The sequence below is a fragment of the Ambystoma mexicanum genome, chromosome 2q (assembly GCF_040938575.1).
Source record: "Ambystoma mexicanum isolate Mex_15411 chromosome 2q, UKY_AmexF1_1, whole genome shotgun sequence".
In the NCBI taxonomy this organism is placed as follows: Eukaryota; Metazoa; Chordata; class Amphibia; order Caudata; family Ambystomatidae; genus Ambystoma; species Ambystoma mexicanum.
In genome coordinates this window covers 1,029,108,391-1,029,126,560 of record NC_090924.1, presented here as the reverse complement: position 1 = coordinate 1,029,126,560, position 18,170 = coordinate 1,029,108,391, and the positions used below count along the sequence as shown (strand labels likewise).

The following is an 18,170-nucleotide window of genomic DNA, read 5'->3' as shown; positions in this document are numbered from 1 at the left end:
TTTCTTTATCAGCGCCGCTCGCGCTCACCTTAAATTTCCTTCCTTATGTCCATTTCTCCGTATGCCCGTCTGATTCCGTATCACACTGCTATGCTTCCTTTGTTTATCTTCCTTTTCTCGTTGTCTTTGTCCACATCTCAATTGGCCCGCCTTTCCTTAGTTAACATTTCAGCCTGGATTCTGCTCCCTTCGTCGCCACTGTTATGGCTGCTTTTTATGATAATTCATCAATAATCACACTAGCACCGTGGCATGTCTTCATATTACTTTATTCTTAAACTAACTGAACTCTTGCCTGACACCCACATTCTAGAAGCCCCCTTCCTTAACGCTCTACATTCTGCTTAGCCCAGCACCATCCATAGACACTAACAACACTAATAACAATTAACAATACACAACAGAACCTTTAATATTTCACTGACCATGGCTATTGTAGATGGACAATGGGACATTATCGCCATCCGAACAGTGGGCAATATAGGTCCATAAGGAAACTACCATTTCTTTGTCATGGTGGGTTCAAGAAGAGGTTACCCACTCTCACTGTAGCACAACCCTATTAAAAAGTGCAGAGTCAGTAGGACATTTGGGAAGCACTGTACCTTCACGTCCTTTCAGGCTGTTATACTCGCAGATTTATATGTGTACAAATACAGTTAAAGATGCAAAGGCGTGTTTCTGCAGATCCTGCCAAACACGCTTAGCCAGACCATTGGTTGGTGTGCACGCTGCAGGAAGAGATTGTCCCATATGCCTCTAAGGTCATTTCTCAACTTCACACCCAATAGTTTATGGGATAATTTTCATGGGGCGGATTGTCCGTCCCCCCCAAGGGGTATCCCAGCGGTCAACTGAATGTTACATTCCAAGACTGTCAGAAATTAGAAGAGACCCCCAAATATATATAAATGTAAGATGGAATTCTCCTGTGTAGGCCCACAGTTTGTACCAAAGTTAAAGCTGACAAAACAGATGTTTTAATCAGCACAACATGAAATACAAAAGGAAGGCATGTTTCCCCTAATTTAGTCGCATCGTATACATTTGACAAAATATCAGGAGTCCAATTTAAATGTTTCAACTTTCCGAGGGTATTGGTAACCTCAGTATAAATCATGATTACCAAACATCAGTAAACAGATAGAGAAATCAAGTTTATGAGGAAAAAGCATTACCACTCAAGTCAATCAACATTCCTTATTTAATTCAAAAGGAAAAAAAATAAATACAACTAGATGAAACATCCAAATAAAACAGATAAAACCATAGTAGAGCAAGAGCCTAAAACTCCATTAACCCAATAAATTCACATACCAAAAGTGCATAACACAAAAAAAGAAATACCATTGACTTATAATTTACCCCAACGCTGACTTGTTCTTCTTTTTCAAGAAGGGTTAAGGCTAATGAAATGAGGGCAGATATCTCAAAGGAGTCAATGTTCGAGGTATTGGTTGTCAAGCACTTGGTAAATACTAAGGGCGGTCAAAGACTGATGAAGTCCCTTTCAATAGGTTGAGTGCCTCTTGCACAGAGGCTATCCCTCTACTATTAAGGATCAGGACCAACCACTTCTTCCTGAAACAGGAACATACTTCCACATTTATTCCACTTGCTCTCCACTGGGGGTAGCAGGAACGGGCCCCGACAAAGGCAGATTAGCTGTTTTGCATTATCCTGACCGCAGTACCATTCTGGACTATCATTTAACACATAATCAAAATCCAAGAAACTACCACTTTTGTCCGCTTATGTAGTGTAACTGACTTGCAGTAGGATATCCTAATACCCACACCAGAGGACTTAAGAAGGGTGCCAGGAGCAGATCACAATTCATGGAGTCTTTGGCCCCTGAGTCTATTTGTACAAATGCCAACCAAGCAACTCTGCTCTACTACTATAAACTCATGTCTGAGAAAGCCTGGTGATGCACTCCCAGCGATGGGGAGACCCAGAGACATATGCAGAATAACAGAAAGCTGAGATGTAATTCATCAATATTGGGATCCCCATGGTTCTGCCATAACCACTTCCAATGGTGTGGACTGCGAGACATCCATCAAACAGAACAGGAACATGTTTTTAGAATTTTCAAGTGAGGAGTGGTTGCATGTGCCCCATTCCTCAGGCCCAAAAGACCTGACTGTCTTTGCCTTTCATGTGTATACTGGCAGGGGTTTATAAACAATGGGTCCGGCATTCCTTCTACACATTGCTAATACTCCACAAGCACCCAGAGCCGGTGAATTGACTGTGAATCTTCTTGGCATCCCACACACGAAACTGAGAAGCAAATGCACAAATAATGGTATCACTCATTTACTTCGTATAAACAATGGCGAAAGCATATTTACTGCGCATTTGCCAGCAACAACAATGGCAAATCCCATTATAACGAACAAAGAGAGCAGGGGTTGCGGGGGGTTCCTCCTTTACCCTTGTATGCAATAATGGGTTTGGGGGCTGCAGGGTGCCCCTGCTTACATAGAAATGATTGCGGTGGAAAATAAAGTTTGGAGAAAAAAGGACTCAGCAGCGAAAGTCTCTACCAAATTTAGGGATAGAAACCTTATGTCAGAGGGAGATGGGCTGGTCGAGGCTTCAGAGTGAAGGTACGTCAGCACACAAAAAGTAACTATGGTTAGACGGTTGTGGGAATGCGGGACAGTGTGATCTAAGTGATCACTGTACGCCTGTTTTTTTATTCAGTATTTTCGTCTTTGGAATGCGCAGTGATCAAGAAGATCCCAAATAAATATAGCATTTTTCCTTCTCTATAGTCATATAACACATATTAAAGGGCCTTGCTTGCCTGGAGACTTGTATCAAAACCAAAACCTTTCTTTTGGAAACAATGACCAGCAACTTCCTTCCCTGGCAGAATCCTGAAAGAGACAGCAACTGAAGACACAGGGACGATACTGCCGTCATTACAGTGTTGTCACCATTGAACAGGGCAGCAATGTGTTGGACCCCATGATGGGAACATCCACAGAGGTTCCCAAGAGAGCCTCGGTCATTTCATTTATATAAAGATTGAGACGCACACCTGCCACCCTCCTTAGTTCACTGGAAACAGACTAGTCAATTCACCAAATCGCCATACTTCAGTGCCGCTTCACTGTTCACATACAATGTCCTGATTGCCATTAAAAGAATGGAGGTGACATGCAGACGAGACAGCAAGACCGAGAAACCTTCCTGGGACATCGTCGAAAGCTTGTCTCAAATCTATGAAACACAGGTACAAAGGGCACCACTTTACTTTTCCATAATTGGAGCTGCATTATGCCAACACCTGAGCGAAAACCTGCAACAGGGTTGCGCTTACTTCCTGGACCACTTCTCGCTCCTTTAAATGCGCCAGTAGGAACTTAGCATACCTTGTTGAAAGTAGTGGACAACAGCATTAGGGGGGGGTTGAAAATGGAATGCTTCTTTGAAATTTCTGAGATCAAAACACTAGTTACAAAGGGACCCCACAATTCGGGGCAAGATCATCACATAACCACTGGGTTATAATTCGGCCCTGGGCTTTGCAAGTTTCCGGAAGTCTCATGCTAAGGCATTTTAACTACATCAAATGAAGGATAAGTGGAAACAAAATTTTGGAGTTTACTAAAGGCCTTCGAGATGCTGTCATGGTGACCCTGAGTATCGACAATGGTTAACAGGTGTTTGCAGCTATCCACAACTAATTTTTTGTTTCTTGCTCTTCCCAATAACTCACTTACTCAGCTGCACTTACTCAGAACAACTGCTGCCCTGACCGCACTTCCCTTTTCCCTCCCCCTGGCACTTCTCCTTGCCCCCTCCACACCCTGTGCTGGCAAAATCTGAATTACACAAGGCCAAGTAAGATTGTTTGTTTCATCCTCCCTATGTCTTGCCTATAAACACTTGTGTACAGGCGCGCTTTAAATAATTCTTCATATCATATCATACTAGTTAGTAGCTCTTCTGAACTTTCAAAGGTAAGCTATGCAAACTGATTCAATGGCTATATAACGTGTAGATTCTGTTTTTGTTTTCTTTTTTTGTTTAACTGTATTTTATTGAGATCAATAAGCATATATGACTTCCAATTTATAGAATAGAACAAATAAAGATATGCAAGTGAAATAACACATAACTTTCCTAAAACAGAACTACACAATATTATAGCTTTACATGGTAGTATAGACTGTAAATAGTCTAATGCACAAACGTGCAGTTTAGGATAAACTAAAAGTTATGATATAATATGTTTCATGAGCTTTAACAGAATGGGTGACAGATAGGACAGACATGAACAATAGGAAGGGAGGAGCAAGGTATTTACTAAGATGAGCAATGGGAGCAAAATATTGTCATATGTATTAACTAGAAGCTGTACTCTAAAAATTCTAAGAATGGCTGCCATTTCAATTCATACTTGAGCTTCAAAAATGGAGATGTTGCATAACAATTATCCATTCTATAGATACACACAGAGTTCCACCATATTTTTAAATGTAGACGCTTAAGATCTTTCCAGTTAGTTGTTATAGCTTGAATTACTATTACAATGAAGAGATCAAACAAGTTACATTTGTTTTTGTCTAACACTGGCTGTACAAATGTGCTTCCAAGATACAGAAAGCTAAGGCAGAAATCTTGCTGTAAGTTGAAAATATGTTTAAAGTTTTCCAAACATTTTCCCCAAAAACTTCAACATCCGCACATCCAAAAATAATGTGCTTAAAGGATCCTTGAGTGTGAAGGCAACTCCGACAGTTGTTACTTTGTAAGATTCCTCCCTTAAAGAAAATTGTAGGGGTAAGAAAGGCTCTGTGATGAAAGAAGTACAAGGTTTGGAGTAGGCTTGCTGACGTGATAGCGTTGGAGATGTTTTTCCACACAGAGGGTCATACTGATTGAGTATCCGTTAAGGAGCAGTCTTGCTTCCATGCTATTAGGCTTTTCCAAGCATCTTCGTTAGTTGACATCATTGTCAGAATCATATAAATCATGGAAACAGTCAAATTTGAGCATGACATATGTTGAACTTTTTTAGCTTGAGATACGATAGCTTTACATATTAATAAATCATAATTTTCCATAATTGCATCAATCAAACTCAAGTTTTATTGCATAAATAACATTGGCAAACAGAATTTAGTTACAATCTCACTAAGGGGGAGTGGCGCACCTTGAGGAAACAGTTGTTTAACATATTTAATACCCAAAGACAGCCTTGGTTTCCAACAAATAATTATTTTGTTAATTTTTATTAAAGCATTCATCCAAATATATCGTGAAAGAAACTGGGATGTTTTGGTGCTAGATAGAAATAAGTATGAAAGACAGAAAGGTTAATGGTAGAACTAGCAAAGAGTTTAGTGTTTCTTTTGATATTAAAACAATCAGCCACAGTATGGGGGAAAACCATTTCTCTCGCTAAAAGAAGCCAGTTTCATACATTAAAGTTAGTAGGAACGAACCACAGTTGTGCTTGTCATAAAGCAAATGCCATATGATACTTTTTGAAATCTGGAAGGCCCACTCCACCATTAGCTCGTGGCTTTTTAAGTGCATAAAGAAATTCTTCTTTTCTTTGTCTCCCCAGAGAAATTTGAGAATACAGGAGTCCAGTGATTTAAAGAAAGAAGGGGGGAAGGGATTTGGGAGCATATATAAACAATAAAGTACAATTGGGGAAATCATCATTTTGACGGATTCAAGCCTACCCCACCATGATAAATAAAGAGGGGACCATGAATTAGTAAGCTCCTTTACTCTGGTTAGGCTAGTTGCAGTATTATGTTCCATCATATCTTTGGAGAAGGAAGATATATGTTTGCCCAGATATTTGATGACTGAGGGGCACCACTTCATACGCATACCTAAGAATTGAGTATGATATTTAGTACAATGTGAATTAAGTGGTATGATTTTTGACGTATCTGTATTGAGCTTGTAACCTGAAGCTCGGGAGAATTGTGTAATAATGTTAAGTAAATATTGTAGACATGTTTCTGATGTATTCAGAAGCAATAATATATCATCTGCATAAGCAGCTGCTTTAATCTGCATACCACTAAAATGTATACGAGTTATATTATCTTCTTGACGTATTGCTTCTAGAAAAGGCTCCAGTGCAAGTATAAAGAGAAGTGTGGAGAGGAGGCACTCTTGACGAGTACCTCTGTATAATGGGAAGAAAGAGGACATATGACCAATATGTAATTCCACTCTTCCCTATCAAAAGCTTTTTCTGCGTCAAGAGCTATAGCTGCACAGGGGTCAGTAGATTTTTGAATGGTGTCAAGAATATCAATAAGAAATCTAATATTGGGTGACAATAATCGTCCCTTAAAATAACCTACCTGATCACTTTTGATTAGATTTGGGAGAATAGGTAGAAGTCAATTTGCTAGGATCTTGGTGAAAAATTTGCAATCCGTATTAATTAGGAAAATTGGTCTGTAATTTTGGGTGAGCTCAGGACCTTTGTTAGGTTTAGGGAATACGATTAACATAGTTTATGAGAAGGTTCCTGCTGCTTTTTCGTCAGCAATGAATGAAGTGAATATTTCATTAAGTTTAGGGACTAAGAGATCATTAAAGTGGGCAAAGAAGTCAATGGGAAAGCCATCTGGGCCAGGGGCTTTACCATTTTTGAGGTTTTTAATGGCTTTATATATTTCATCAGAGGTAATAGGAGCATTTACTGTAAGGATATCTATTTTTAATATAAGTTATGGTGTACATGCCGGATGAAATCTTTATCATGAGTATTGTTTGGTGAAGCTTCAGAAGTATATAGTTTTTAATAGAAATTTGAGAATGCATGTAAGATTCCTTTATCTGAGAGAAGTCTATTCCCATTATAGTCTTTGATAACTACAATATTGGCTTTTTCCTTTTTAATTTACATTTTAGAAGGTTGGTACAGGAGTATTGTGTGGCCAAATAATTGTACTGTATAAGTTTAATAATTTTTTGAAAGATAGATGCAGAGTTAGTATGTATGCATTTAGACTCTAAAATTTAATAGATTTAAGAATGTCCTCCGCTTCTTATTTAAGGTTTTTATTTTTAGTGGCAGCATAGGAGATTAAATGTCCTCTGAGAATGGCTTTATAGCAATCCCAGTTATCTGCAATGGAGGTGTCTGAACTCGGATTTTCTGAGACGAATTGGATATGTTGCTGCTGGATACACTGTGTGAATTGTTAATCTTTCAAGAGAGCAGGGTTAAATCTCCATCTACAGGATTTATATACATGTTGTGGATTAGAGAGCTGAATGGGAACAGGTGCATGGTCCGACAAGGTGATACATTCTATCTTGGCTTCTAACAGTCATGGAATTAGAGATAAAAACATAGTCAATTCTTGAGAAGTAGTGAGGATTGGAATAAAAAGTGTATTCCAAATCACAGGGGTGAATCATACGGCAAGCATCAGTTAGACCTAATTCAGAAATAAAGTTGACAAATTCTGAGTGGGATTTAGTTATCTCGTACCATACATTGGATATCCTTTCAAGATATGGTTCTATAATCTCATTACAATCACCACAAACTATGATGTTATTGGGGTTGGAATTAAGGATATCATTTCTTAACTGAATCCAGAATTAAGGGTCAGCATTGGTTGGGCCATAAACATTTAAGATAGAAAATTCTGTGTAATCAATAAGTAACTTGTCAAGCAACAAGCAACTATATTCCCACTTCATCCAATTCAGTAGCAATGACCTGACATTGAAAATGTTTATTAATAAGGGTGATGACTCCATTCTTTTTCCCAATCGCTGCACTAGGGAACACTTGGCCTACCCATAAGCGTTTCAATTTTGCAGCTTCGGCTTGTGATAAGTGAGATTCTTGTATACATGCGATGGATGCTTTAGCTCTATTGAGATGAGACATCACTTTCTGCCTCTTAATAGGGTTATGCAACCCTTTAACGTACCATGAGGTTATATGAAATGACATAGAATACAAAGGGGTGGATGTACACCAAGGTATGACCTTCCAGTATAGAATATTCAGCACAGGAGCATGTAGCATCATACAATGGATAGCAAAGCTCAGTGATAGCCATTCAGAGAGTAATGCTAAATTGATTTGCAATTGCATTAATAGACTAAAGGGAGAGATACATGAGGGAAAGGAGTAGACAAACAGAGAAAACATGAATTTCAATAACTTCCATGTAAAGCAGATAACTTTGAAAGGAGTAGTGGCTAACGGGAAAGAACCACTCCAATCCATGTTGGGATTCAGAGAATGAAGAGTAGGGTTGAAGGGCCGAACCCGAAAGGGCTGACTCAGCACTCCTTTTCGGTGAAATAGTTATATGTTGACTTTGGTTTTCAAGTAGGTGGCTTGGATATATCCATTTCCTCTCTTCTATGGCTTTGGAGGAAGTTACACAGGTCAATAGGATTTTGAAAAGTGAAAGAACAACCATTAAGGGTAACCCTAAGGATAGCTGGATGAAGTATTCCATATCTGGCATTTAATTGTCTTAGAGCAGGTCTAAAGTTCAGTAGTTATTTTCTTCTCGCTGCAGTGGCACTAGATACATCTTGAGAAATAAAGATTCTGGAGCCCTCCAACATGAGCTGCCTTTTTTGCTTTGCTTTTTCCATGATTTGAAGGAAATAAGTGTAATCCAGTAAGGCAAAGAGTCCTAGGAGCATTGCGCATTGGAATTATGGGTCCAACCCGGTGAGCCCTTTAGATATTGAGTTGTAATGACGCTAGAAGCTCCTGAAGTATGGGAAGCATGTAGTATAGGAATTGATCAGAGTTCTCCTTTTTGATGTTTTCTGTAAGGCCCACACGCCATAGATTGTTTCTCCTATTCCTATTTTCAAGATGTTCTGTTTGTTTCTGTAGAGAGCTATCACTTTTTTCGAGTGAAGCCACTCTGCCAGTAACATCCCCAACATCACTAACCCTTCTCTCCACTTCATTTATTTGTGATTCAAAAATGGACCGTTTCTCATCTATCATTTGCAATTTAGCAGTTGTGGCTTCCATGAATGGTTTAAGGGTTCTTATCACTGTCAAGATGGTCTGCATAACCGGGTGCTGTTTGTCATCTTTAGGGGTGGGAGAGTCACTTTTCTGCCTTTTAGGGGCATTACTCGTAGAAATGAAAGGCACTTCCTTGGGCTGCCCTTTTTTTGATGCCATACTGGGATAATTTGGTGGCAGTAAATTCACTCACTATTAATGATCAATAGTTCAGTTAGGAACTAAGAAGCCCCATGAATTGAAATCTTTTTGATAGAAAAAAATCACTGAAAATGTCCCAGCAGCCATGTAGCAAATTATAATAAGCATAGTCTGCTTCTAGTTTCCATTCTCACTAAATATGAAAGGCAACCGTGTGCCAAAAGTACCTTTTTTTCCTTTTGTTTGTGCTTGAAACCTGCAAGCGTGCCCATATTTTGAAGGAATTGAGCCTCCGTCTAGTAAGCAGCAATTTCTCTGATGCGTCAGCGGACCAGCTGACAGGAAATGCTGGCTCTTTTATTACGCAACCTCGCTGCTGTAGGCCGCATCCATGGCTACTTTCGCTTTTCTCTGCCTCCCTCACAGGCTGAACCTGGTTTCCTCGAGCAGCGCCACCATTTCCAGGTTAGCAGAAGGCTTAGGAATTTCAAAAAGTAGTGTAAATAAATACTTACAGAAGCTTTTATATTTATATGATATTCACCGGAGCGGGAGCCCGGAGTTAAGTAGCCATCCAATTCGGTGCTTAGCCACGCCCTCCCTGATTTGTAGATTCTGATTCTTTTAGCCAATATTCAATGTAATCACATGTGAATTGTACTTTTTACTTCTACAAAGATGCACTGCTTTGCTGATTTGCTATTTAATTAATTGTCAGCTTGCCTCAAAGATTATTGCATTTTTCCTTTTTGCAGCTCTTAGATCCTCCTGAATGTGGCAATGGCTTTGTGGAAGTTGGAGAGGAGTGTGACTGCGGCACTGCTGCTGTGAGTACATTCACTATCACTAGTTCTATCTAGATTATAGAACACAATGTTTGAATGAAATCTTTGAATGAATGATCATATCACTTTCTGAATTCCAATGTAATATTATTGTTTAACCTTTATGGTACATTGCTTCAAATTGGCCTGCACTGTATCGTAACATTTCATAAGTGAAAACATGGCACAGGAAGGTATGTTCTAAGTGATATTGAGGGTGTTTATGTAATAATACAGAACTTCTACAGCACAAAGTCCCGTGACACATGCTCTCCAAAGAGACACGCTCTTACAACACATGTTCCTACAGCACATGCTCCTACGACACACAAATGACACACACTCTCTTACCAAACATACCTACGACACACTTACACCACTTGCTGTTATGCTATATGACACATGCTCAGAATCAATGTACACCTAAACAAAATGTATATGTACAGTTATAATATCTACACTAAACATGCAGGGAATCAATGTACAGCTTTCATACAAAATTTATATGTAGAAGTAGAATATGTACTTTACACACACTCTGATTTTGATGTCAGTTTTCAGGAGATATAATGAATGTGCATCTTTGAAACAAACTGTACTAAGAGGGACGCGTATGAGTATTTTTAGCCAATTTACATCTCCTGAAAACTCACTTCAAAGTCAGGGCTGACTTTGATGTCAACTTTCAAGAGATGTAAATTGCATACAAGCACACACTGTAAAATATGTAAACACCTCTTATAAGTATTGAAAACTCACATAAAAATTAGAGTTCACTTTAATGTGAGCTTTCATACATGTAGAAGGCATACAATGCATGAGTAAAATGAATGTACATTTTTTATACAAAGTTTACAAATACTTGTGGAAGATGAAAGTGTTTGTATATGTACACTAATACACATCTGAAATCTCAAAAAAAGTAAGGACTGACTTTCATGTCAGTTTTTAGGAGATGTTAATTGTGTAAATGTGCAAACTGTGAAATTAATGTACACGTCTTGTACATATTGAAAACTTACAGTAAAGTCAAACCTACATATTGAAAGCATATTGAAGGCAAATAAGACATGTGCATTTTATGACTTTATACCAAACACTCAGACGCTACTTATGTGCCGTACGCTCACATGGCAGACACTTGCACACAATGCACTCCTACGCCAAACACCACACAGTTTAGCAACACACACTCTTATGACACATGCTCCTATGAAAAATATAACTATGATACGTGCTCCTATGACACACTCCTGCGATACACACTGATGCGACACAGACTCCTATGACACATGCTCCTATGACACACACTTGTGCGACACACTCTCCAATGAAACACAGCCTTACGACACAAACTCCTATGGTACACTCTCCTATGACACACACACCTATGACACACACTCCGAAAAATTACTTTGGCACACATTCCTATGGCACATGCTCCGACAACACACTTTCCTTTGACACAAGCTCCTTCGACACACACTCCTATGACACACACTCCAATGACACATGCTCCAATTATACATGCTCCAATGACACGCACTATTTATACGCATGTTGCTATGACACATGGCCTATGGCACATCGCTCCTACAGCACGCACTCCTAAAACACATGCTCCCATGACACATGTGCCTATAAAAAATGATCCTAAGACACACACACTTACCACAAGCTCCTATAGCACATGCTCCCACAACTCACACTCTTCCAACACACACTCCTATGACACACAGTCCTACGACACACTTGACACACACTCTTACCACTAATGCTCTTACAACACTTACTTATGACACACTTACACCACATGCTGTCATGCTTTTATGACACACGCTCAGAATAAATGTACAGCTTCTATGCAAAATGTACATGTAAATGTAGAAGACGTACATTTCATACATTTATGATACTATACATATGAAAACTATTGTGTACATGTAGTAAATGCAATGTGTATGGCATATATGCCAAGAGCTCATACGCAAACACCCCTTCTACATTCAGTTATACTGTACTACCCATAAGAAAACACTGACATTCTAAATAAAAAGATGTTTTTTTTAATCAAGAGTTAAGGTTAATCTAACAAAAAGTAAAGTGTACAAAGAGTGGAAATAACAATATCAAAGGTAATCCAACAAAAAGTAAAGTGTACAAAAAGTGGAATTACAGGTACATATATTCATTGTATACCACTAAAGATTCAACTATGAAACTCAAAGAATAAACACTCGATTCAACTACATATCAAACCATAACACTCACTTCAAGTATAAGGCAGATTACATTAATATCATAGTTGATATGAGTATCAAGGTTTGACTTTTCAAGATTACCCAAAAAAACAGGCCATCAAACACTGTATCAACCCTTTACATTAACAGACAATTTGTCAATCCATAAATACACCATCAGGTTATTCACAGACAAAATAGACAGGATGACACATTGACAGTTCCTAATAAACCACTGACACCTAGCCCATCCCACCACACAGCATCTCAAGATGGACCAAGTTCAGAAATCTCACCATGTAGGACTAACCACCTATCTCTCCGCTGCCAAAGAAACAATTTACAAAGACAACATCCTCCCAGCTTCCTTGGTTTAAGCCATTACAAGCTCTGTCAGACTTGTGGCTCCCTTGTTTGCTCGAAGCCATCATGGTTAAAAGAGGAGTAGTCAAGGTCAGGCAGGAGATGGTGGTTGGAAAGAAGCTAGTTATTATTTGTTTTGCTTTCATCGAGAGATGGAGGTCATACATAAAAATGAGGAAGGTGGGGAAACTTGGGGTACCGGAAGAACAAGAGGCTCCATGACGGAGGTTGTGAGAGGAGCAGGACAACCAGTATAATTTTCTCTGCTTTGTGCTCAGAAGGGATAAGGAAATACAGAAGTTATTTCAGGGGATGGGGGTGTCAGGATGCCTGGATATTTCTAGTGTGAATTGGGTGATGAGAGATATATGCTGTATGTAGTCCCTTCCTGCCTCTCCTCTTCACCTCCTGCAATGCCACACCATTGGGAAAGCACAGAAAGTGGAAAAGGGACATAGGGACAAACACAAAATAAACTTATAGATAGGTGCCTATTAGCTCTGTGGTGTTTTCACTTTGGCACAGAGTGACATCTTAAACAACTCAGGCTTTGCTCTTGTTGTCTATCAGATGTCACTCGGAATCCCTTGGTGAAATATATTCCCATGGCTCTAGTAGAAGATTTTCCACTTGCAATTGATAAGAGTTGCAATTTTACTGGAGACAAGAATTCCTCTCAAACATAGTGGATTCAGACACACTAAAATGAATTCCTAGCACCCGTCTAATACACTGAGCAATCAAGGATGCTCTGCCATTCTCAGACAGTGATCTTCAGCAACAGGAATGGGGTAGTGATTTCCAAGATAGTGGAAGGGACAAATAAGGGCTTGGTCAGGCCCCTAAACCACAGAGTAAATTGATCTTTTATAACACACTTAATACCGGAGAACCATTTCTAAGCGCGAGCGCCGGCTTCAAACCTGTGTTTCTATGTGTTGTCTTGCTTCCAAGACAAACGCATTGCTCCGAGCTATCCTTCCGGCCTAGTAGGTTCAAGTGGGCCAGTTAGATTCAGCCAATCTCGTACCAATTTCAAGCCACAGGTGCAAACCTTCACAAAGAGCCAAGTAATGTGTAGGGAGGGGCCTGGACTATAAACGCCCACATTTGTAGTGCGCCTGTAACAAGGGTATCTAGGCATGAAGTGTCAGATATTCAAGAAAGTACAAGTTAGATCAGCGTGTACATCTACTCATCATCTTCAGGAGGACCCCCCACAATTCGTACCCACTAGGTGCATATTTTGTGTCAAAACCCGGCTAGAGAATGTCTTGAAGTCATATACATAGTTTTCTTCAATAACCAGGGAACCTCCATAGAAAACTGAGTATCTGTTTATCTGGACTGGTTTAAACAAGAGGACACAGACCTTTGTCTGAAACTTCAACACAGTGGCATGAACTGTATATTTCTGAGAAGGTCTGCAACAGCAGAAACCTGCTTACACTGCAAGGATGGATGAATCAAATACACATGTATTTAAATATATGTAAATACAAATAAAATACAAGTACACCTAGCCATAAAATGTCATAAATTGTGAGAAATGGCATGCCTTAGTTATATATTAGCAGTGGCTCACCTCGTGGCCCCTCATGACAGTCGGCAATTGACATTGCAGGGCAACTGGTGATTTCCGATAATGGCAGGATTAGGGGTGTCAGCATAAAGATGTAAAATAGCTCCTTGAGTGAGTAGGCATGGCCAAGATGGGCAAGACTTGAGTTTCCGACTCCACAATACCTGAAATGCTTGCCATAGCATGTCCCGGGAGGATAGCTCAGCAGCAACGTGCTCGCCTTGGATACAAGACGACACGAAGCAACACAGGTTCGCTCCCCGGATCCGCGCTTAGAAACCTCTGGCTATTAAGCGCGTTATAAATACACAACTAAGAGACATATTCCTGTAACAGCGCCTCGAAGCCCCTGGGCTGTGTGAGCGCTTTAAAAATGCAAATAAATAAATATAAATAACACATGGCTGGCCTACATCATTTTTAATCAGACATTTATATCAGATATAAAAGGTTAAGGATTTGGGCTCATTAAAGTTGTGTATAAGAAATTATGTTATTACATGTAAAGACCCATCTTCATTGTCAATGGAAATCAAATGGAAAGCTGGCAAGGTGATCAATGATAGCATATGGCTTAATCCATTGTAGTACTACTAGTTTACTGACATGGAAGATGAAGATGGAGAATGGGAGGACAGGGAGGGCCAGGAGGAGGAACGCTTGGAAGATATTTATGGGGAAAAGGATGAAGAGGGAGGAGAATGGGAGGATGATGACGAGGAAGACGATGACGAAAGGGGAGGGATAAGAAGAGGAACGACAAGATGGCTGATCGCCCATATTCCACCCCTTTCACCCATTTCTACAGTGACTGTTATCTTCATTTTTCATTTTGTGTGCTTAGTTGCCCGGCTCCCCTGAGAGCCACTTCCATTTTCATGCCATAGTTTGAAGTTTTCTTTTTGGATGGAGAGATACTTGGCATAAATGCTTTGCAAATTCTTAACCCTTTGCTATTCCTCGTCCCATTAAAACCCATCAGGAACTCGCATGACACAAAAGATACAAACTTTAAAAAGCCACAAAATCCATCCCTGGGGAGAAGCAAGCAACAGAGTCTCCACTTCTCTTACTGCGCTGAAAGCCTGTGGATGCTGGGGCCATAGGTAGCAGCACTTAGACATTCCAGCAGTCTCCTTTATTTTCTCTGTATATCAGGCTGTTTAATGGGCTCAGAGATTACAGTTTCTCTTCTAGCATCTGTCACCAAGTACCTTTTTCATTGTTTAAAACATTAAAAATGTAACTAAAAACACGTGTGGGTTATTGAAGCCAAATGAGTGGGTTTTGGGAGTTTTGTCAGTTTAGGTGGAGAAGCTGTGTGGGCAGTGGGCATTTAAAGAACATGGCTTTCTCACTTTTGACATGTTGATCGACTGTGATATTCTGCCACGCAGTTTAAACAACACTTTTGAAGATGAAATCAACGCCCTCCTTGAGAAGGCTTTGAGCCCTGCCACAAATAGCATATCTTACTGGGATCGATAATCTGGAAACTAATGTCTTTGTTTTTTTTCTTTGGTTGTTTTTTTGTCTAGGAAGGAAGGAAGGAAGGAAGGAAGGAAGGAAGGAAGGAAGGAAGGAAGGAAGGAAGGAAGGAAGGAAGGAAGGAAGGAAGGAAGGAAGGAAGGAAGGAAGGAAGGAAGGAAGGAAGGAAGGAAGGAAGGAAGGAAGGAAGGAAGGAAGGAAGGAAGGAAGGAAGGAAGGAAGGAAGGAAGGAAGGAAGGAAGGAAGGAAGGAAGGAAGGAAGGAAGGAAGTTAGTTGTTCAGTTTTAAACCTTAAAACGTATAAATTGATTGCTTGCAATACCACTCAATGGTCCTGATTTACAAAACACGTTTGAATGGAAATCCCCATTGAAAAGGGCTTTGTAAATCAGGCCCAATATATGCAAAAAAGAAATAGATGTAATGCAAGACACTCTTTGGGAATTTGCGACACCAACCATACAATGGACCACTATTACGTTATTTTATAGAACTTGTATGGTTGTATGAAGTGCAGATCAGGTCCAAAGGACATCATACTGATGTCTTAAAGAATGTGCTAAAATGATGACCGTTGACCCTATAGGAACATCTGAGGCAGGCCCAGGTTGTGGAGAAGAAGGAGATTTATTGAACAATGTACAATAATCCAGTTACTCTTTGGTTACTTAAAGTCAGGGAGCACACTCACTAACTAGGCCAACGAGCACCTGCTGTGAGTAAAGCTTTATTAACAGTCAACCTGTGTGCCTTCACAAGCCTTTGCTTTGAGAGCAGCTTCCAACGTGAGGTGGGCCCCCATAATACAAGAAATGTAAGATGCCTTGGCAAGGGGCCTGATACCCTCTCAAAGAGGCTGATGAGCCACAGTGCAGCATACCGGCATACCGGCAGAGTGCCAACATTTTCCGAATGTTCACGAACACCACGCAACAGAGATCCACTCAATATCAAACGAGGAAAGAAGTTGTAATCCTCACACGGGCACAGGAAGCGAGAGTAATGCTGGGACACTTAGCAAATGTTACACACTGTAACCGTTTTTTGTTTTTTTGTTTCGCTCTGTGGTGAGGGATACAGAACGTTATAACACTCAACTTGATCAGCCTGATTTTCCCAGATCAAGGATCCTTAAAAACATGTCTCCCCAGATCCGAGATCCAGGAAAACCATTAACAGCCCTTCATTTATTTGAGTACTTGGGGATTGCTTTAAGCATGCCACTTTCCAAAACCCGAGATTCCAACTGAGGTTGGTAGAATCAGTGCCCAGGCACTTCCTCACAAGAATACTCCAGCTGTGTGTTATAAGCATATATGTGAAATCGCTTGCTAATATTATACTCTGCATTACATTAGGAATATTTAATTACAGCTGTTTAGGTTTAAAATGTGTGTACCCTTTATACGTTGCTTACAACATTATAGAAAATGCTCCTCCCTTGGGTTATTTCCCCAGAGTTCACTATTAACCTTCTGGGAGGCAAATCTTTATAGAGCAAGAGGTGGGGGTGAGAACACTCGACCCCCCACGCCACCCCCTGCCTCTTGTCACTGAAGGACCCCACAGCAATAAATGTCCATTTCCAGCTCTACACTTAACATTCTGACATGAAGTGTGATAGTGAAGCAGGGATGGTGTACGTTCAGAGCCCTCATCATATGTCACCTGGACAGAGCAGTGAACTGGGCCTCTTGGGGCTCGCAAGAATGAGGCCACAATCACAGCTGAAGGGAACCACTGAAACAAGCCCCATAACAGGGTCAGCACAGGTAAGACACCAGATAACCCTAGGCATACAGTGAGCCAAGCAAGCACACTACTAGAGGAGGACTGCCAACCAGCTGCAGAGCCCGATACTCGAATCAGTCAATGTTTCTTAGCAGCAGCAACACAGTAGTATGCTAATGACCTCGAGCATCTTTGCAACCTAGCAGGAAGGAAAATAAGCACAGTGTTACCTTCTGCTTTGCACTCAATGAGCCTGAAATAGGCAACATTCAGTTTAGAGCAGGCTGGCAGAGAGATAGATATTTATGCCAGGTACCCAGACCTCTCTCCTGACAGGAAAACAGCAATTAAACTTTTAGTACTTCCAGCATTTTCGCTTCTGATCTTCATCGCCAGTTCAATCGACTCTGGTGGCCTTATCGAACCTGGACCCTCGAACAGCACATTAAATCACTTGCCTCAAACTGTGCATCGAGTCACCAGCATCTTTGCTTTTGAACAGACTGTCGAACCGACCCCGGTTGGCCTCATAATCCGCACTTCTTGGAACCGTGACAATCTTCAACTCGACCCCAGCTAGACACTTACTCCCCATCTGGAACAATATAACCATTGCATTCAAGCCTGATTCGACCCACAAAAACTGCATAAAGAAGCTGGTTTGACACTGTTGAACAGCCAGGAATAGTGAAAGGTATTATTGACTGGTAAATGTCCCTTTGGGCGGTCTTTGGTCCCTAGGGAATGGCTAGATCACTTTTAAGCCATTTTTACACCAGAACATC

General features: G+C 40.3%; 1 protein-coding gene across 5 annotated transcripts in view; it reads left to right on the top strand.

Moving 5' to 3' along the window:
• The window catches only part of ADAM22 (ADAM metallopeptidase domain 22), a 1,877,697-nt gene that overhangs the window by 1,543,355 nt on the left and 316,172 nt on the right, over positions 1 to 18,170 (top strand). For all 5 annotated transcript variants that reach the window (XM_069648369.1, XM_069648368.1, XM_069648372.1 and 2 more), the window contains exon 16: positions 9,913 to 9,984. In XM_069648369.1, coding sequence (XP_069504470.1) covers positions 9,913 to 9,984 — 72 coding nt within the window. The remainder of the gene's footprint in view (positions 1 to 9,912; positions 9,985 to 18,170) is intronic.